The following is a 21,076-nucleotide window of genomic DNA, read 5'->3' as shown; positions in this document are numbered from 1 at the left end:
GAGCCAGCTCTCACAGCGCTCATCCAGAGAATACAAAGTCCACACACATGCTTTCCCGCTCGTTACAGAAGGAAACTGCTCTATACTTACGGTCATTTTCTTCTTGAATCTGGACATTAATCATGTCAATACAATTCTGAATTTCATTCCAGCTTAAGGTATCTTGCCCTTGAGACAACGCTTCTTGTTTAACAGAGAGTAGCTCATCTGCATACCTGTGTATGAGAAAACAGTGGTGCCACACACATCAGACTTCTTTCATTCCTCGCTCATGCCCTAAATCTGAAGTTTCACCTATGGGCCGAACGGAGATGCTGCAACCGGCACGGCAGAGGGGAAGACACTTTGTGTCTCAATCTGACTACAGACTGTTTAAACAATGGACCCCAAAGAAACTGGAATTCATTCTGGCAGAAGGAAAAGGAGTCAGCCAGAAGGGGAACTTGTCTCCTGGAAAAGATTTTGCACAGTTCTAACAGTTGCCAGACCACCCTTACAGGATGGGACTCAAGCCAGATGGTGATGGGTCAGTGGTGGGCAGGACCACACCTTAACTGAAACCGGTTAGATGTGCACACACTTGGCCCTCTAATCTTTGATTTCACTTTAAGACCTCCAAAATGAACGTGGGATTTTGCTGGATCTCTTTGTGGCCACATTGAATAAGTCTTCTTCTCCTATTCTACACTTTTAATTTGACTCTTTTAATTGACTTATTGAGGACGGGTGAGCAGGCCTGACTGGAAGCATAGGATGTGACCCCACTGTTTGATAACAGAGTCCTGAGGTGGTCAGACAAAGAGTAGTTGGGCAGGTGAAAGCGTCTTGTATAGCTTTTTCAGCACATACTAGACTTATAGCATTGATACTTTTCTTTTTTAAAATTTATTTTATTTTAAAATTATGCATAAGCATGTGTGCCTGTGTGTGGATATGTGCCAGTGCCCGTGGAGGCCAGAGGTGTTGAACTGCCCTGGAGCTGGAATGCTAGGCAGCTAGGGCTGGTGGGGTGCTGCGAACTGTCTTCTTTTACATCCTCTATGAGAGCAGTATGCGATCTTTATGTTACACCAGCTCTCCGGGCCCACCGTCGGCCATGATCCAAGAATGAACCATGGAAGGAGAATCCTCAGTGCTTGTGAGAAAACTCTAAGAAACCCAGACAAGAGTCTTGTGACCCCAGTCTCTTCAAAAACACAGAGCTGTTCTTAAAATGTGCCTCTCCCAGGTGTCGCAGATAGGAGTGGGTTTTCTTCATTCATTACAACTGGCTATTGTTATTTATTTATATGCCTCCACGGAGAAACAAGCTGTTGCCATGTGTGTCCTGTCTTTGTGAAGATATACAACTCACAAGAACTTTACTTAGGTGACATCTCTTTTTTCTTTTCTTTTTTTTCCCTTGGCTTTTCAAGACAGTGATGTTTCCCAGTAGCTATGGAGCCTGTCCTGAACCTCTCTTAACCCTCAGAGTATAAAGTATCTGATGCTCTGAATACACTTGGCTATTGCATGAGACTTCAGGCCATCACATTTATAGACTCCATTTCCTAGGTCCTACCACCTTTAGAGTGGTAAATACCCTGCTCTTGATGCTTTTTTCTGCTTTTTTCTTTTTCTTTTCTTCTTTCCTTCCTTCTTTCCTTCCTTCTTTCCTTCCTTCTTTCCTTCCTTCCTTCCTTCCTTCCTTCCTTCCTTCCTTCCTTCCTTCCTTCCTTCCTTCCTTCCTTTCTGTTTTGGTTTTACAAAGTCAGGGTTTCTCTGTGTAACTTTGGAGCCTGTCCTGGAACTCGCTCTGTAGAACAGGATGGCCTTGAACTCACAGAGATCTACCTGCCTCTACCTCCCAAATGCTAGGATTAAAGGTGTATGCCACCACCGCCTGGCAGGTGTTTTTTGGCTTTGAACTTGGTATGTAAGCCAGGTAGGTCTGTGACTTCTAATCCTCTTACCAGAAGCTCCTGAGTAGCTGAGGGTAGCAGCGTGTATTGTCACACCTAATATGCCCACCAAGAGTTCAAATTTCATGAGAACACACTTCCAAAAACCTTGCAGGACTGCTCAGATCTTCATGATAAGCTTTTTTGGCAATGCAGTTCAGGAGCTGAGCTAGAATGGTCTAGATTCCCTTGTCACCTGTCCATTTCTCCAGGGGCTTCATGGAAGTTACTCAGAATCTTTGTGTCCTCTCGCTGCCAGGTACCGAGACCTCATTTCTCACCTCTGACCCTCCTCACTGGGTGCAACCTCTGGTTGACTCTGCCCAACCATTATGATTTTTTTTTGAAACTGAGGGAAATTTGAGGGGAAAATTTACCCATCTTGATATGCTATCATGAAACTCTTGCTTTTATAAAAGTCAATTTTACCCCTGAAAAGCATACAGCAGTGTGAACTAGGTGGCCAAGAGTAAGGAACTCAAGAGGTTCGCGCTGTTCCATCTTTTTTTGTGAGGAAAGTAAAGGACGTCCTTTAGGCACCTGGTTCACCTATCGCCTCGGCATATGCTAGCGGGGGTGTTAAAAGGAGTACCATGAGAGCCTAAATGTGTCTCCCTGCAAGCGACCTATTTCCTCAGAGTTCTTCATGCTTCAGGGTGAGGTGACTGCTAGAGATTGTAGCTTAAAAACAACCTTCTCCAAAACAGGAAGGGATGATGACCCATGATGGCCTCCAACTGAGGCCAACCAAATGCAGGCCTGACACTGGCTAAGGATCATGCTTGAGATTTTTGTCTTACCGTGTCAGGAAAAAGTTTCTAATGTGTAACAAATAGCACTCACGGCACTAATAGCAGGGACCCATGGCCATTTGTACTGGTTAGCTTTTCTTAGGGATGGAGACCATTCTTAAAGAAAGTACAAAGTCCTTCTGGGCATTGTGTAGACTTAATAAAAATCCAAGTGATGGCTCTATAGGAGTCAGGTGGGAATCCTCCAGGAGGGGCACAGACAAACCCACCGGCACCCATGATCCCTTGAGAAACGCACACCAATGAACCAAAGGAAAAAGCTTTAGAGAGAAGCCAACAGAACGCCACAGGCCCTTCCAATGAGAACCGATCTTTAGGATGAAGGCACTGAGATAGCAAAATTAGGAGGGATGAGAGGTAGCTTCCACGAACAGATTGGCTGGTGTCAAAGGAGAAATGGAAGGGACCAATTGGTGGCTGGTGTCAAAGGAGAAATGGAAGGGACCAGTTGGTGGTGTACCTTCCTTGGACGAGCACCGGCCTCAGCCCTGAATCCTCAAAGCGTTTCTGTAACTGTGGAGAGAGGATTGGTGGTTTTGTTTCCTTTATGTTTGTCTTTACAGATGACGAGGAAAAGATCTGGTTGAAGGAGGCCAAACAAATAACTCTGGTTTCAAAGCTTATGTAGCTCTTAGCCACCTGCTCCCAGAAGGAGCAGCCTGGCTAGGGTAAGAAGCATCAAGTAATTCATGAGCGCATCCTCCGTAGCAGGCAATGTGCTGATACTGTGCTCGATGGAGGTGCCAAGCTCCTGGCGGTGAAAGGGGCACATACAGAGACAGACAGGCCAGCAGGTCCAGTGTGGCTGGAGACAGCTTGCCTGAAGTAGACAGTGCCCAGAGAGGTCCAAAACCATGTCACTCAATCAGAGATCAGAAACTCAACCATGCACAAACATAAACATGTACTTTTTGTTGCTTGTTTATTTTGTTTTTTCATATTGAGATAGCGTCATGTAGCCCAGGCTGGCAATAAACTTGCTATATAGTCAAGGAAGATTCCGAACTCAATTTCCTGCCTCTAGGTCCTCAATGTTGGAATCACAGGCATATGCCACTATGCCAGGCTTACCTCTGTTCTTCTAAGTTATTATTATATCATGAACTTGAATCATGCAGGCCATGTGGTTCTCAAACGGAGTGGGCCCATTTTCCCTAAGTGGTATTTGTACATAGGGAAGCAATTTTGATCAACAGAATGGATAACTGGATTGGAAAGACAAAGACTGTCATGTAGGGGGCAGTGGCCTGGTATGTTGGACAATTAGTTTGCCAGGAGTCGCTGTTAGATTCTAACCTTTGCCGAGGAGCATAGATGTTCGTGTCAAGTGGGGTCAAGGGTTGGTTAGAGAAGACTGATGGCTGGATGGATGGAGAGAGGAAAGAGGCGGGGTGCTTCACTGTGGATGCTACTGCAGAGAGAGAGACACAACAGCTAAGTGACAGCGACCCCTGGAGAGGAACCCTTTGCCGAGTACTGTGGACAAAGGCCGCTGTGCACAGTGCACGTGGACACGAGCAGCTGCCTCACGCACGAGGGTATTGGCTAAAGGAAGAAGAAAACTAGATCAGATGGGCGCTTCTAGGCCTGGAGAAGAGCGACACCATTAGCAGGAGCAAGGGAGGGAGGAGAAAATTCCCCGGGAAATAAGCGCTGCAGAGTACGTCATGCGGTCGGGTTTAACTCAGGTAGAATGGGATGACACATTTCAGCAGGAAGACTACAAAGGCAACTCTGCTGTCCCTCCAATTCTTGCAATTTTGGACAAAGGCAAGTGACCTGACACTGTTTACTCAGAATCTTAAACCCCCTTTCCCTTCCTTTGCAACTGGGCTTGACATAAAATCAGCCACCCTGTGGATTAGAGCCAGTTTAGGGGCACTGGCTAAGTTACTGTCAAGAGCTGGGTAGACATCGCCCTCTGGTGGTCATAGAAAGTCAGGATTCACTCAACTTTTTTTTTTTTTTTTTTCTTTTTTTTTTTTCTTCATCCTAGCTGAATCTAATTAGGGGATTGAGTGCTCCTTTGTGTGAGGCCCTGGTAGCAAAGAGAAAAGAAAAGTCCCTGATTCAGCTTTTAATTTCGGTCCTTCATTCTCTCTCTAGATCCACTGCAGCGTCAAGTAGAACTAGCAATCACAGTTTTCTAGGAACTTGAAACGAAAAATATCCCAAACTAGGGTACAATCCATGGTGCTTAATGGGCTCTTGTGGTTCAACAGTGAGAAGAGTTGAGAGTCTGGGGCCCCACTTAGGGTCCATGACTCCAGAAGCTTCCTTATCAGTGGAATGGAACCTCAGGTGGATAGCTACTTCCAACTCCCCTGAAGAGGCCTGGAGGGAGGTATATTTTCAACAGCTCCTCCAGTAAGCAATCTCTGCTTAGGATGAAGTCAGTCCTTATCACAAGATGATAACTTTGTCCCCAGCAAAGGACGACTATAAAGGCCTCTTACCACAGAGTAGAGCAGCTCTTGAGGCAATGCAAGCAGGGTGTGTGGGCTTCTCCACTGAGCGAGTTGTTAATTTGGGAGATCTACCAAGCACCCCTTTTCCCCCTCCTGAAAGAAGGTTTGGAAAGTGCTCCTTACCGGCTCACGTGTGCCTCGTCCAGATTGTTGAAGCCGATGGTGGGACTTCGGAGCTGGTTCTGCACAGACACGGGGTCATTGCTGTCCAAGGCCTGGTTTAGCAAAGCGACAGCAGACAACATCTCCACGGCAATCAGGAGCTCCTCATGGGTCAAGGAGTTCTGTTGGCAGCACAGGACAAAGTGAGTTCCCAGAATCACGCCCTGCACACATGTGCTGCGGGACAGGATGGATATGACCAAGAGCATGCCCGCCTGCTCGTTGCCGGCTTCCAGAAGATCCAGGTAAATGACTCCTAGGTTCTTTTAGATTATTATTTTGGGGGTTGTGTTACATATAACCTGCAGTTACAATGTCACAAATATCTGTATCCCACGGCTGATCTCTACTTCGAGCAGTGCTGGCTGCCTATCAGGCTCCATGGAACCCGGTAATTAAGTCACAGGTTAGACAAAACTGGCAGAGAGGTTCAGGTAAGATCTCGGCAAAGCAAATGACTCTGTTTTGGGCCCAGGAAAGTGGAGTTTTATCTAAACATTACAAACCTATAAAAACAAATATAATTTTTAAGATAAGGAAGTAGATTCTATCCCTGAAAAGCAAATTTTGGTTTTATAAATTGGGTAGAAACTTTAAGATGTACTATAAGGTCTGGATATTTGATGTCATTTAAGGTAAATTTTTTTTTTGTTAAGCAAGAAAGACCCTCTATATTTTCATATTTGTGAATCTATTTTATTTGGATTATGTAAAAACTGGTTGTCAGAGCATCCTTTTGATATTTTCTTCCATTTGATCATTTTATATCATTTTAATCAATTTCAAAAGAGGATAGTTCTTTCATTATATTGAAGAGATTGAAAAAAGAATTACTTTAAAAAGTGGATATACAGCCAGGTGGTGGTGGTGCACGCCTTTAATCCCAGCACTCAGGAGGCAGAGGCAGGTGGATCTCGGTGAGTTTGAGGCCAGCCTGGTCTGCAAGAGCTAGTTCCAGGTCAGGCCCTAAAGCTACACAGAGAAACCATATCACAAAAATCAAAAAATAAAAAAGTGGCTATACATCTTTAATTTTAGAATATTACGTATGCAAAATGTCATAATCATATTAAAATGCATACTATAGCTTTCTGGGTCACCACAGAAAACTTTAAAAACAAACCAATTTCAGAGTAATAAAGCACCATGTTATTTTTTATAGCAAACTGGAAACTGTGGCAAACACATAGTACTTTATCTTAATGACACACATTAACTATAAGTTTTCCAGACGAAGAAGGTGTAAGACTGACTACAAGATCACAGCAGCCCGACGGAACCCTGCTTAAGCGCCTCCTCTACCTCTTCCAGTGGACTATTCACAGATATCAAACAGCTACGACAGAAGGGCAAGGACCAGAGAAGAAAGGGCTGGGCTGCTGCATGGGAGGCTCTGATCCCAGGCTGAGCGAGGCTGTGATGTGAATGTCTGAGCTCAAATCTAGAGAAGTGAGAGGGGACCATGTAAGAAAACAATCTGAACTGCAAAGTCATTATTTCTATGTAGAAAATGTGTGTGAAGGGGGAGGCGTCTTGTTAAGTAAGAATAAATAAACAGGTCCTACAACCCAGGGGCTGGAGGATGGCTCAGCAGCTAAGAGTTCTTTCTCTTCCAGAGAACCAGAGTTCAGTTCCCAGAATCCATGCCTGGAAGCTCATAACTGCCAGCTGCAGGCTGTCCAACCTCTTAGGCTTCCATGATGGTGTATGCGTGTGTCTGCATGCGCACACACACATACATGCTCACATGCTCACTCACACACACACACACACACACACACACACACACCCTTAAAAAATCCTACAACCCAAACTTTTTAGGCTATAGTCACTTGGGATTATGTGGGTGTGTATGTGTGCATATGTGCATGCATGCATGCCTGCATGCGTGTGTGTTTTGTTGTTCTTTGTTTTTCCTTTATTATTTGATTTTTGGTTTTTTGAGACAGCGTTTCTCCGTGTAGTTCTGGCTGTCATAGAACCCACTCTGGCTGGCCTCAAACTCAAGAGGTTCGTCTCTCTCTGTCTCCTGAGTACTGGGATTAAAGACTTGTGCCACCACTGCTGGGCTTATATTCATTTGATTTAATGCACACATAGTTTTACATAGGTGTTATTCATTTTAACTGACTTTTAAAAATTATATAATATATACCATAATCCAATACATTTCAGTCTATGGATTCTGTTTTGTTTCACTCAATGTGAACCTTTTGTTCTGATCATTATTCATTACTTTTTTTACATTTACTTATTTAGTGTGTGTGCCTGCACACACACCAGAATATGTACATTGCCGTCAGAGAACAAACTGTGAGAGACGGTTCTCTCCTTCTACTGTGTGTGTCCCAGGATCAAACTCAGGCCTTCAATGGTAACTACCGGTACCCACCAAGCTACCTCCTAGGGCCTTATTATCTTTTCTACCTTCTTTTTTTTGCTGGTTGCACAGTATTCTTAGCACAGAAAAAATACCACAGATTAATATTCTGTTAATAATAATTAACAGGCAGTTAGATTCTATTTGTTTTTCTCACTCTAATAGACGGAGAAACATCTCCGTGGCTAAGCTTCCTGATTCGTATTCTTCAGGCTCAGTTTCCAGAATACAATGGTCAGAATCGTTAGCCTTTGAGACACATTGGTCTAGATGAAGGCTGCACAGTTTCACGTACCGGAGTGTAGAGAGCTGCGTGGAGCTACACCTGATGGCAATGTGTAGAGAGCTGCGTGGAGCCGCACCTGATGGTGCTGGCTTCTGCCCTCCGCGATCCCGAAAGCGAGTGCTCTCTGTGATAATCAACTCCTAATATGAACTAGGCCTGACTTATACTATTATCACGCAATGATTGTCAGCTGCTTGCATATGCGTGGACCTACGGGCAGTGCCCACCTGGCAATCTGGGGTTGGCGGCCCATGCCTATATAAGGGCTGGGAGAGGTTTGCCCAGGGAGAGAGAGGTAGAGAGAAAGGGGGAGAGAGAGAAGGAGAAAGATTACTGTGAATAAAGTCCTGAATAAACTGCTTAGCAAGAAGAGCTCCGGTGTTGCGTCCTTCTTGCTGGACGAGGGGGCCGCGACACCGGAGCCCCAAAAGGTTCCAGCTGCTCCATTTTTATACCTATATCCAGGCAAATTCTTTGAGTAACTACCAATCTAATTACAGACACACACACACACACACATGCACACACATGCATGCATACACACTGGTTATCATTTACAAACTTTTTTCCTTTTCCTAAGCTCACCATTCACAGTTCTGTGAGCTGGCCATTCATGGTTCTGTGAGCTGGCCACTCATACATACTCTTGGCCTCCTTTCAACAGATGATTCGTTCTGATTTTTAAGATCCAATCATTATTCTTCTATCATTTCTTAAAATTTTAATTTTTAAAAAGCTTTATTTATTAAAGTTGGGCCTGGTGAGACCACTCCTTTTCCTAGTACCTGGGGAGCAGAGACAGGAGAATTTCTGTCAGTTCAAGACCAATTTGGTCTACATAGCTAATTGCAGGGACAGCCTATGTGGTATGCTGAGATCCTGACTCAAAAAAAAAAAAGATTAGAAAATTTACTTATTTCTCTTATGTGTAATGGGTTTTTGGCTTGCACGTTTGTTTGTGTACCACATGCATGCTTAGTGCCAGGGGAAGCCAGAAGAGGGCATCAGATGCCCTAGGGTGGAGTTACAGAAGGCTGTGAGCCACCATGTGAATGATGGGAATTGGACCTGGGTCCTCTGGAAGAGCAGCGGGTGCTCTTCACTGCTGAGCCATCTCTCCAGTCCAGAATTTTGGGTTTTAAAAATTACTTTTACATTTAACTTTTAATTATTTTTCAAGAGGTGATGCTGGGAACTGAACATGGCTTCACACAAGACAGGCAAACATCTAACCTTGAAGAAATTATTCTGAGAGATACGTGTTCTGAATTCATACTCTTTGATCACCTGGTAAACACCCCACAGGACTCCATATTAAACAACCTCCTCACACCTGCAACACCAGCGCTTCTCTGTATAACATTCTCGGCTTCTAGTGTTTTCATTCCGCCCCTCTCCGCTGCTCACAGACTTCAAACAAACATTCTATTATATAATGTGGTGGTTTGGCAGAAAATGGCTCCCAGAGGGAGTGGCACTATTAGGAGGTGTGGCCTTGTTAGAGTAGGTGTGATCTTATTGGAGGAAGTGTGTCACTGAGGAGGTGGCCTTTGAGGTCTCATATATGCTCAAACCATGCTCAGTGAGTCAGTCCACTTCGTGTTACTGTCTGATCAAGATAGAGCTAGCACCATGTCTGCCTGCATGCCACCATGTCCTGCCACCTGAAAATGTGAGCCACCCCAATTAAATGTTTTTCCTTTATAAGAGTCATGGTGTCTCTTCACAGCAATAGAAACCCTAACTAAGACATATACGTTAAATGAAAATGACTATTAAATAGTTTAGCATATTGAGGATTATAAATTTACAACAACCTAAGCCAGGCTGCTAATGTTTTCAGTTGCAGATTTCTAGAAATGCTGATTTAAAGCATATTTCAATAAAGTTAAAATTATTCAACATTCTTTACTTACGTGTTTGTGTGGATCTGTGTGTGGGTGTGTATGTAAATAGTGTGTACAAGGGCCCTTCCCTTGGAGGCCAGCGGCATTGGGTCTCCCCGAAGCTAAAATTCCTGGTAACTGTAAGCTGCCTGACGTGGGTGCTTAGAACAGACCTTGGGTCCCCACAATAGCAGAATGAGTTCTGAGCTATCTTTCCAGCCCAAACTTCTTATAAACACACACAGAGAGACAACAGCAACAGCTGTTCTTCTGTGTATTGTGTACACGACTCCTGGATTTCCTAACTATGCCCTTAGTACTTTCCCCTAGACTGAAAGCAAGGGTTAAAGGGAAAATGAACTCTGGGGCTGGCATCAGTGGGCCACTGAGGCTAGGGCTGCAGGCTATTACTACCCAGAGACTCTGCACCCCTCACCCTGCCTTCCCCTCATCTCAGCGGCCATCCTTCTCCCTGGGGTGCCTTATGAACGCGTACACAGCCATGCCTCACCGAGGTGTTCTGTTTCTGGAGGTTGAAGAGTTCATTCTGGTACATAACGGCAGCAAAGGGATACACGGCTGGCAGCTGGGCTTCTGGTTTCTTCAGTGCAAGCAATGTGTTCTCAGGGTCTCCTTCCCGAAGGACGGCATTGATGTGGTCCACGGCAGCCAGCCCTGAGGGGTGGGGGAAGTAGGAGTGCATACTAGGTGAGAATGTGTGCCTTGGCCTGCCCAGCACGCCCTCCTTTCCAAGCTTCTAACGGAAGCCATTGCTTTCCACAAATTCTAAAACGCCACAGGTGGAGTGGAAAAAGCTTGTGATGTCAGCTCAGTGTTTCTAGTCCCTCAAATGCCTGCAGCTAGCTCTCCAAAGAACTATAGCACCAATGGACCTTCAGTTCTGGACAGCTCCTGTTAGCAAGAACCCTCACAAAAGCCTTTCTTTTGTGTGCGTATGATACACATGTCGTGTGCATGTGTGCTAGTGTGTGAGCACCTGTGGGACTCAGAGGACAACCTCAGATGCCAGTCTTCACTTTCCACCACGTTCGAGGCAGCACCTCTTTTGTTGTTAGCTGCTGTGCACGCCTGGTTAGCTGGCCCAAGAGCCTCAGGAGATCTGTGACCTCACTGTAGGACTGGTGAGGTTGCAGACGTACACTGCTTCATCCAGCTTTTATATATGGGCCCAGGGGATTTGAACTCATGCTTTTACGCTTGCACGGCAAGCTCTTTACCCACTGGGCCATCTCTTTGGAGCCCAAAAGCTTCTCTTTCAGGACTGGCTCTTTTCCCACCTCACCTATGATGCCTTCAAACTACCTGTATCCTGAGGATTTCCCATCCTGTGAATCTCATTTGTAGGTAAAGTTGGAACATAGTGTTCTCTATGTTTATTCTTAGCAGTTCCTTGTGGGTTAGTACTGCCTTACTAAGCAAATCTTTAAGTCAAATGAAGACCAGGAGCAAGCCCTGTCCAGATCCTATATTCTCCCAGTGGATCATGGAAGCCCAAAGCAGAACTTGGTACCCTGCCATTGTACTCTCTGAAACAACCCTAAATGCCTAATCTCTCCATCAGCTATAACGTTCAGGCTACAAAGAGCTTTAGTGACTAAAAGAAGGGTGCTTGGAATGATGAAGTCAACAAAGTTTTCAGAACACAACACAGTAGCCTAACTGCTGGTCCAACAAGGGGAAGGAAAGATGAGCTGTCCCCATCAAGAGAAAACCAGACAGAGCCTGCAAGATTTGCCTTCTGAGGAAGGCATCTGGGTACCAGGAAAAACAGACATGCACTCGTCTCTCTGCCTAACGCAGTGGTCACACGATAGCTAAAATTAATCTAACCCCTTTTGAAGGATGACGATATATCTCCCAAGGAGCTTCCCTGAACTTTCTACTGAGAAATGTCACTCAAGAGCAGGAGGCATGAATAAAGGAACCCTTCAGGTCACCACCCCCCTCAAAAGTACACTTAGCATAGACGATCCATAGAGCCCAAGCATTTCTTTTTTATCCTTTGAACTCACTTGATAAAGGAAAGGATTCCAAAAAGGAAGACAAATGATTGTGATGTGTCCTGTTTGTTAGCATTCCAAAGCCTTCTGCCTGGATCTAGGGTTACCTGGGACTTCAACTGCAGAAATTTTCTTCCCTCGGAGAACTTTTTATGTAGGTTTGTATGGCTGGCTGGTAAGTATTTTTATAAATATATTCCAGAAAATCATGTCCTTAAAGTTCCCTTTGAAACTATCTTTTCTTGGGGCTAGAGAGATAGCTCAGTGGTTAAGAGTCTTTCCTGATGTTCCAGAGGACCAGGGTTTGGTTTTGGCAATCATATGGAAGCTAACAACCACCCATAACTCCAGCTCCGGGGAGTCACTGTCTTCTGAGTTCTGGACACTAGACATGCCATGTAGTGCACACACATATGAATGCAGAAAAAATTCATATGCATAAGATCAAATTTAAATTATAAAAAACCCTACTTTTCTGCTCCCCTCCCCATGAAGTTGCTTCTTTTTTGCATTCTGCATTTAGCAAAATACCTCGTCTGAAAGTTGATAGAGTGAGTATACCTTAGAGGCCACATGACAAACCCTGAAGAAAATGACTGCAGTCCAAATATATGAAGTTTTTGAGGAGAGACCACGGACATAACCACCAAAGCTGCTGCCAATGCCAGTAACTGACTACTTGAATGCAAATGCCTTGGTATTAATACAATAACCCTCTAGGATGGGGATGAGCTTGTCAATATTCCTATTATTTTCTGGCAGATTTTTTTTCAGTTTTTAAATTGTTTTTATTGAGCTATATATTTTTCTCTGCTCCCCTCTCTACCTCCTCCTCCCCTATTGCTCTCTCCCATGATCCCCATTCTTTCATTTCTCTCAGGAGATCTTGTCTTTTTCTACTTCCCATGTAGATTAGATCCATGTATGTCTCTTTTAGGGTTCTCTTTGTTGTCTAGGTTCTCTGGGATTGTGAATTGTAGGCTGATTTTTCTTTGCTTTATGTTTAAAAGCTACTTACAAGTGAGCACATATTTTATTTGTCTTTCTAGGTATGGGTTACCTCACTCAATATGATGTTTTGTCAAAGGCTTTTTTTGTATCTAATGAGATGACCATGTGGTTTTTTTCAGTTTGTTTATATGGTGGATTACATTGACAGATTTTATATGTTGAACCCTCCCTGCTTCTCTGGGATGAAGCTGACTTGATCATGGTGGATGAGTTCTTGGATTCGGTTTGCCAGTATTTTATTGAGTATTTTTGCATCAATGGTCATGAGTGAGATTGGTCTGTAATTCTCTTTCTTAGTAATGTCTTTCCGTGGTTTGGGTATCAGGATAATTTAGCCTCATAAAAAGTCTGGCAATGTTTCTTCTGTTTCTATTGTGTGGAACAATTTGAGGAGTATTGGTATTAGTTCTTTGAAAATCTTGTATAATTCTGCACTGAAATCATCTGGTCCTGGGCTTTGTTTGGTTGGGAGACATTTGATGACTGTTTCTATTTCTTTAGCAGTTATAGGTCTATTTAATTTGCTTATCTGGTCTTGATTTAAGTTTTGTAAGAGATATTTATCCAGAAAGTTGTCCATTTCCTTTAAGTTTTCCAATTTTGTGGAGTGCAGGTTTTCGAAGTATGACCTAATGATTCTCTGGGTTTCCTCTGTGTCTGTTGTTATTTTGAATATTCTCCCTCTTCCTTTTGGTGAGTTTGGAAAAAGGTTTGTTTGTTGATTTTCTTGAAGAACCAACTCTTTATCTCATTGATTGCTTGTATTGTTTTCTTTGTTTCTATTTTGCTGATTTCAGCTCTCAATTTAATTATTTCTGGCCGTCTAGTCTTCCTGGGCGAATTTGCTTTTTTTTTTTTTTTTTTGTTCTAGCATTTTCAGGTGTTAACTCACTAGTGTGGGAATTTTTCAGCTTTTTTTTTTATGTAGGCATTTAGTGCTATGAACTTTCCTCATAACTCTGCTTTCATTGTGTCCCATAAATTTGGGTATGTTGTGTGATCATTTTCATTGAATTTTAAGAAGTCTTTAATTTCTTCCTTTATTTCTTCCTTGACCCATTGGTGATTCATGTGAGCATTGTTTAATTTCCATGTGTTTGTGGGCTTTCTGAGATTAGTATTACTGTTGAATTTTCTAATTTTAAGTCACGGCAACCCTATAATATGTGGTTATTCCAATTTCTTTGTATCTGCTGAGGTTTGCTTTGTTATTTAGTATGTGGGAAATTTTTGAGAAGGTTCCAAAAGGTGCTGAGAAGAAGGTATATTCTTTTATGTTTGGATGGAATGTTCTATAGATGTCTGTTAAGTCCATTTGAGTCATAACATCTGTTCCTTTATTTCTCTGTTAATTTTCTGTCTGACAGACCTGTCCAGTGTGAGAGTGGGGTGTTGAAGTCTACCACTATTAATGTTTGGGGTTTAATTTGTGATTTACGCTTTAGTAGTGTTTCTTTTACACACGAGGGCACCATTGTATTTGGGGTATAGATGTTCAGTATTGAGATTCCTTTTGATAGATTTTTTCCTGTGACTAATAATAAATGTCCTTCTTTGTCTCTTTTGATATTTAGTTTGAAGTCTATTTTGTTAGGTATTAGGATAGCTACACCTACTCGTTTCTTAGGTCCAATTGATTGGAAAATTTTTTTTTAACCCTTTACTCTGAGATGAAGTCTGTCTTTGAGGTTGAGGTGTGTTTTTTAAATGCAGCAGGATGGATGGATTCTGTTTTCATATCCAACCTGTTAGCCTGTGTCTGTCTATTTATAGGCTAGTTGAACACATTTATATTATGGTATATTAATGTCCAGTGATTGTTAATTTGTTATTTTATTTTTTGTTGGTGGTGATGTTATTATTGTGTGTGTTTTTCCCTTCTTTGGGATTTGCTGCTGTGAGATCATCTATTGCATTTTTTTTATGGATGTAGCTAACTTCCTTGGGTTGGAGTTTTCCTTTTAGTACTTTGTGTAGGGCCTGGTGTATGGCTAGGTTTTGGTAAATCTGGTTCTGTCATGGAATATCTTGTTTTCTTCATCTATGGTGATTAAAAATTTTTCTGGGTATAGTAGTCTGTGCTGGCATCCATGGTCTCTTATTGTCTGCATAACACTTGACCAGGACCTTCTGGCTTTCATTGTTTCCATTGAGAAGTCAGGTATAATTCTGATAGTTCTACCTTTATATGTTACTTGGCATTTTTCTTGTGCAGCTCTTAATATTCTTTCTTTATTCTGTATGTTTAGTGTTTTGAATATTATGTGGTTAAGGGACTTATTGTTTGGGTCAGTCTGTTTGATGTTCTGTAAGCTTCTTGTATCTTCACAGGCATATCCTTCTTTAGGTTGGGAAAGTTTTCTTCTATGGTTCTGTTGAATATATTTTCTGTGCTTTTGAGTTGGACTTCTCCTTCTATCCCTATTATTCTTATGTTTTGTCTTTTCATGGTGTCCCATATTTCCTGGATATTTTGTGTTAAACTTTCGTTAGATTTAATGTTTTCTTTGACTGATGAGTCTATTTCCTCTATAGCATCTTCAGCGCTTGAGATTCTCTCTTCCATCTCCTGTATTCTGCTGCTTATGCTTGCACTTGTGGTTCCTGATTGTTTTTCCTTATTTTCTGTTTCCAGAATTCCCTCAGTTTGTTTTCTATTTATTGTCTCTATTAGGTCATTGGGTATCCAAGCATTTATTTACAGAGAATTTTATTAAACACACAAAGGAAGAAAGCTGTCTTCGGTAGAAGCATTTCAAAGGCCACAGGATCATTTCCTCTTGAAGCTTTAGGAGTTCAGATGTTGTCTCATTGGCGATATTAATTTCTTCCTGTAATTGTCAAGTTCAGTCAAGGATATTGGAAGTCTCAACCTTCACAAACAGCAGAAAGCAAATACTGAAACTAGGCTTTAGGCTTTGTATATCATTACCCACATGTTCAAGGTATCAAGGCATAGCAGAGCACGAAGATGCACCCTGAAATCGTAAGGAGTTGATGTACACATATCAGCAGTGAGCTCTCATGACTTCTGGCGCTCAGATGTTAGCTGTCAAACTCTGACATGAATTAATCTGCCTGGCATCCTTGGTCCTTGCAGGACTAGTCTACAACAGATCTCAGCCACACCTGCAGGTATGTATTTCTTTAAGTGTTCAAAGCAACTAGAAACGTTCCCAGCGCATCTAGGCAGTGACATGGAGGGTAGCTTTAGGAATGATGTGTTTGGTGGAAACTCCAATTTTATATTTAGCAGAAGTTCACGTGACCTATTAAATGGGTCCAGTGGTCTTTCATGTATTAAGAGTTTGGGGAAAATATGGGCTATGTAGAGTAATGTAGAGAGAACAAATACCAAAGTGAATTCCTTACAGCCTATTCTGATGTTCAAGTAAAAATAACTTTTATTAGATGGAGGAAAAGTCTAATGATTGATGGGTTCACATTTGTTTCTTTTTAACTACCTAACTTTTTTGTGTTTTACAGTCTGTTCTAGTTAGCTTTAACTATCAACTTGAAACAGCCTAGGGTCACCTGAGAAAGGGCTCTCAACTGAGGGAATGCGCAGGTCAGACTGGACTTTGAGCATGTCGATGGGGGACTGTCTTCATTGTTATTGATCTATAAGACCCAGCCCACTGTAGGCAGCACCCTTCCTTGGGCCAGGGGTCCTGTATAAGAAAGCGAACTAAGCTTCCTGAGTACAAGCTTGCAGTACAGTTAGCAAGCAGAACTTCCCCATGGCTCTGCTTCTAGTTCCTGCTGGATTGGGGCTTTGACTCCCCTCAGTGAGCGGCTATGACCTGTGTGAGTCAAATAAATAAATAAATCCCCCCTACCAAGCTACATTTGGTCAAAGTGCTTTACCATAGACCAGAAGGGAAACTAGAACCCAGTCACTCAGCCAAACAGGGTGTGGAGAGGAACTGAACTATGTGACCCCACACAGGCTCAGAAGCACAGAACCAGACTTGCTGTCATGTAACTCCATTTTGCCTGCCCATAGTCTCATTCAGTTGCAATAAAAGGTCATGGAAGCTGTTAAAAAAAAAATCTTGGAACTATAAACCAAAACCTGTGAATGAGTAAAAAGCAGAAGTGCCCGTAATATAATACCCTTTCCAATTTCAGCAGAACGCCATCACACAATCAAGAGCAAGGACCCATGACCATTAAGCTGTAATCTTTTGCTAAATAACAGTGTCAGTCCTACAAGGGACAGAGCCAAAATGACACACATCAGAGCAGGATAGAACCAGTTTCCGAACACTGTAACAAGCTGTGTGTGGCTCAGGGATGATATCAGTGAAGGGGGTCGTCAGATGTGGCATCGCAATGACGAGCAGCATTGATAGATTCCCCATTAAGGCAGCTTTGCAAGTTACGAGTGGAGGGTTCTGCAGCGATTCTGGCATAGAAAGTTCACACCTTATAGAAATACCCATTTCCAGCACGTCACCCATCACTTACTATTGACTGCATTGATGTTGCTCTGGATTTCTGCCTGTGTCAGCAGCTCCTCATACGCGTCTCTCTCCTCCTCTGAAATACAGCTGTTCTGCAAAACAAAGTCTTCACTGATCCCCCAGCTTCGGTTCAATGTTTCCAAAACATGTTACTCAAACAAATGACAAAGGGAGCTTGCTGCTTTTCGTTTGTAATCAACATGGGCATCTGTGGGATACCCGCCTGGTGCAGGGCTCTGGGGAGGCATGCCCAGCAAGAACGACACAGACGAACAGCAGGCCCTGGCACTGTGAACAAGGCGATGTTTCTAACGGGAAACTATCAGAAGGGATCAGTCAATGTGGCAACTTTTACAGAGCAAAACAGTGAAGTGTTTGAAATTTCCTTTGAGTTCATCTAAAAAACTAAAAAGCCACAAATAATGAATACGCACAGGTGAGGTGACAGTCAAACTCAACTGGGAAGAAAAATCTAAACCAGGGTAGCAACTGAGGAAAGCCCAGAGGAGGAACACAGTAATCATGAAGTCCAGGATGAACAATGGGCCATAGGCAGCACTGTTCAGTAAAAAAAATAAATAAATAAAAAAAAGAAGGCACAAGCTGTTTGTTATGGTAGACAAAAGATGGTCTGCATTGTGAAGGACCCCAAAGACCAAGCTGAACACTTGTACTTAACTTAGTTTGTTTGTTTTGAGACAGGGTCTCACTGTGTAGCTCTATCTGGCCTGAAACTCAATTTGTTGTCCAGGCTGTCCAGAGATCAGCCTGTCTCTGCCTTCTAAGTCTTGGACCCAAAGGTGTGCAGCGTCACACCTGGCCCTGTACTTACTGTAAGTAGGAAAAAGAGAACCAGGACAGATTTGAATTAAACACTAATCCCATCATCTCACGTTCTGAGAGGGGTCAGGTGAGAGACAACAGGAAACCAGGGAGACCCAGGAGGAAGGGTCTGTAGGAGTCCTGTGGAAACCCTGCAGGCCAGTGTGTGGGACTGGGAGGCAGAGAATGAATTCAAGTTGGCAGGAAAAGGCAGCAGAATCCAGTAAGGTGCAGGAGAGATGGGACATAAAGAATTCTAGACAAGATGGCAGTCACCTCACACCATGGAGGCAGAACAGGGAACAAGCGTGACAGAGACAAGTGGGAATGACTCTTCCTCTGCTGTTGTCAGGGAGATGTCTTAGGAGCACAGGACGCAAAATCTGTAGGAATGGAGAGAATGACGTGGGAGGAGGAGCTTAGAGGATGGTGTGGGAGGGGCATCTTAGAGGATGACATGGGAGGGGCATCTTAGAGGATGACGTGGGAGGGGCAGCTTAGAGGATGACATGGGAGGGGCAGCTTAGAGGATGGCGTGGGAGGGGCATCTTAGAGGATGACGTGGGAGGGGCAGCTTAGAGGATGGCGTGGGAGGGGCAGCTTAGAGGATGACGTGGGAGGGGCAGCTGAGAGGATGGTGTGGGAGGGGCAGCTTAGAGGATGGCGTGGGAGGGGCGGCTTAGAGGATGGCATGGGAGGTGCATCTTGGAGTTACTAGCTGATTTCCTCAACACGTGTATGACTCAACATAGAAGGAACAGAAAAAGATCAGTGCAAGGCTGGAAAGACTCCCAAGAGAAAGAGGGAGAAGGAAGAGACTCCAAGAGATCAGCATTGAAAACTGTTTCAGCCAAGACTTAAACAAGTCAGGTGAGCAGAGCCTCTCAGGGTAGATGGACCGCTGAGATGGGAGCCGCCGAAAGCCACCGTGAAAAAGACATCAAATAAAGCATTGGAGCTCAGAAGTTAATGAGAGAAAGGTTGATGTTGAGTAGAAGTTTCAATGTAGATGAAGTTGTCCACAAAGACTATCCAAGAAGTAGGTGGGTTTAGAGTTAGGGCCAGGAATAGGTTTTCTCATTAGGAGAAGAGGATGCTTTCAAACAAAATGGGCTTAGTATTGGGAAAATGGGAGAAGTATGAGAAACGTCCTCTTTAAACATTTCCTTGTTGAATTATTAATGTCTGTACATAGATACACAATTTTCATAGTTGGCATGGAGCCTGAAGATGATATTGAACTAGGATGTTCTGAAGCCACTGTTTCTACGCCACGTGGGTAAAACAGTAAGTTCATAACTTGACATTCAGTCCTAATTACATGATGTAATTTAGGGTCATCTAACCAACCCTTCCATCTCAACCAAATCGAGAGACCACAGCAGTTGATTGACAAATCACTGAGGTCAATATTCACGCCTTTCATGTCAATCATCATTACCACATCCAGCAGCACCCGGGTCCTGAGACTTTAACTAAGTACCTTCAGCTTTGCATTTTCCTCTTTTTTCTTTTTGGATTCCCAGAGTTCCTTCTGATACTCCTGTGAGAGGTTGTCATCCACGAAGGTTAAAACTGCATTTGGGTTTCTTAGTGTTATAATGGTCTGATCGGCCACTCCTTTTTCAATAGCCTCATTAATGGCTATGACTGCAGCATGTACTAAAAAGTAAAGAGAAAGGAGACATCAACAACATTGATATAATAAACTCAAGCAGTTTTACTGTCTTATTTAACTCCCAGTAAGGAAAAGAAACCTCAGGTGTTGGGAGACAGCTCAGTTAGTAAGTGCTTTGTTGAGTCCCAGCATTTATTTAAGAAGCCAGGCATGGTGATATACGCTTGGAATCCCAATACTGGGGAGGTGGACACAGGTGAATATCTGGAGTTAACTAGCTGGCTACCCCAGCCACATTTTCTAGCCTTAGGTCCCAGTGAAAGACTCTGCCTCTAAAAACAAGGTCAACAGCTCCTGAGGAATAAATTGCCTTACACATGTAATGCACTCATGCATACATGCATATCTGCATACACATATCCAGCACAATAAAAAAAGAGATGTTGGACAAATCATGCAATCTCTGCAAGCTCACGCATCACTGGTCTTGGTCACAGTGTCTGTGTGGTACTCCCTATCTAGTTATTCAGACACTGAGATGAACCAGGGGCTATGCCATCCACTAGAGCACAGAGTAAGCCCTTGCTTCCTGCTCATGACAACACAGCCTTAAACAAGTGGGTGGTTCTAAGAGATGTCAGATTTAGCTTGTAACATCAAAAGAGTTATAGCAGTATCTACCCTAACCACTGAAGTCCAAAGGTACAGCATGCAGAACTATGCTTTGTGAAATAAAAAATATTTTTGAAATCTCTACATTCTCACCACACAGACGCAAGTTTAAAACCCAAAAGCAATTAACTTGGCTATGTGCAAACACTTTCAAATAATTACAATACTAAGGACAAAAATGTCAGGGTTCTCAGTGTTGACAGTGCTTTTGCAAATAAGGTGAGCATTCCTAGAACCTGCTGCACTGTCTACAAGAAATGTGTCCTTCACCAGTCTCATAAGGTGATGCAGGACAAGAAGGGCATGGATTCTCTGCCAGGGAAAGCAGCATTAGACAGGAAGCAGAGGGCCTGCATGGGCAGACGAAGCTTATTCTGCCCCCAAAGGTTCAGTCTGCAAAGGAATTGGTGCTGAGGCTGGAGTCCTTTGAGCCCAACTGCAGATCTAAGAGGATGTTGCTTATTAAGAGATGTGATTGTCTTGAACTGGGAGGTGATAAGATGAGGAAAGGGTTAAATGGTCCGGCTCTAGA

The 21,076-nt window shown here is 43.2% G+C and overlaps 1 protein-coding gene across 3 annotated transcripts in view; it reads right to left on the bottom strand.

Annotated features, from left to right (window-relative positions):
* The window catches only part of Iqgap2 (IQ motif containing GTPase activating protein 2), a 293,513-nt gene that overhangs the window by 97,912 nt on the left and 174,525 nt on the right, over positions 1 to 21,076 (bottom strand). For all 3 annotated transcript variants that reach the window (XM_057789481.1, XM_057789483.1, XM_057789482.1), the window contains 5 exons: positions 19,738 to 19,916; positions 17,437 to 17,524; positions 10,446 to 10,609; positions 5,344 to 5,504; positions 91 to 215 (listed from right to left, as the gene is read on the bottom strand). In XM_057789481.1, coding sequence (XP_057645464.1) covers positions 91 to 215; positions 5,344 to 5,504; positions 10,446 to 10,609; positions 17,437 to 17,524; positions 19,738 to 19,916 — 717 coding nt within the window. The remainder of the gene's footprint in view (positions 1 to 90; positions 216 to 5,343; positions 5,505 to 10,445; positions 10,610 to 17,436; positions 17,525 to 19,737; positions 19,917 to 21,076) is intronic.

The sequence above is a fragment of the Chionomys nivalis genome, chromosome 15 (genome assembly GCF_950005125.1).
Source record: "Chionomys nivalis chromosome 15, mChiNiv1.1, whole genome shotgun sequence".
Classification (NCBI taxonomy): Eukaryota; Metazoa; Chordata; class Mammalia; order Rodentia; family Cricetidae; genus Chionomys; species Chionomys nivalis.
This window is presented reverse-complemented; position numbering and strand designations above follow the sequence as displayed.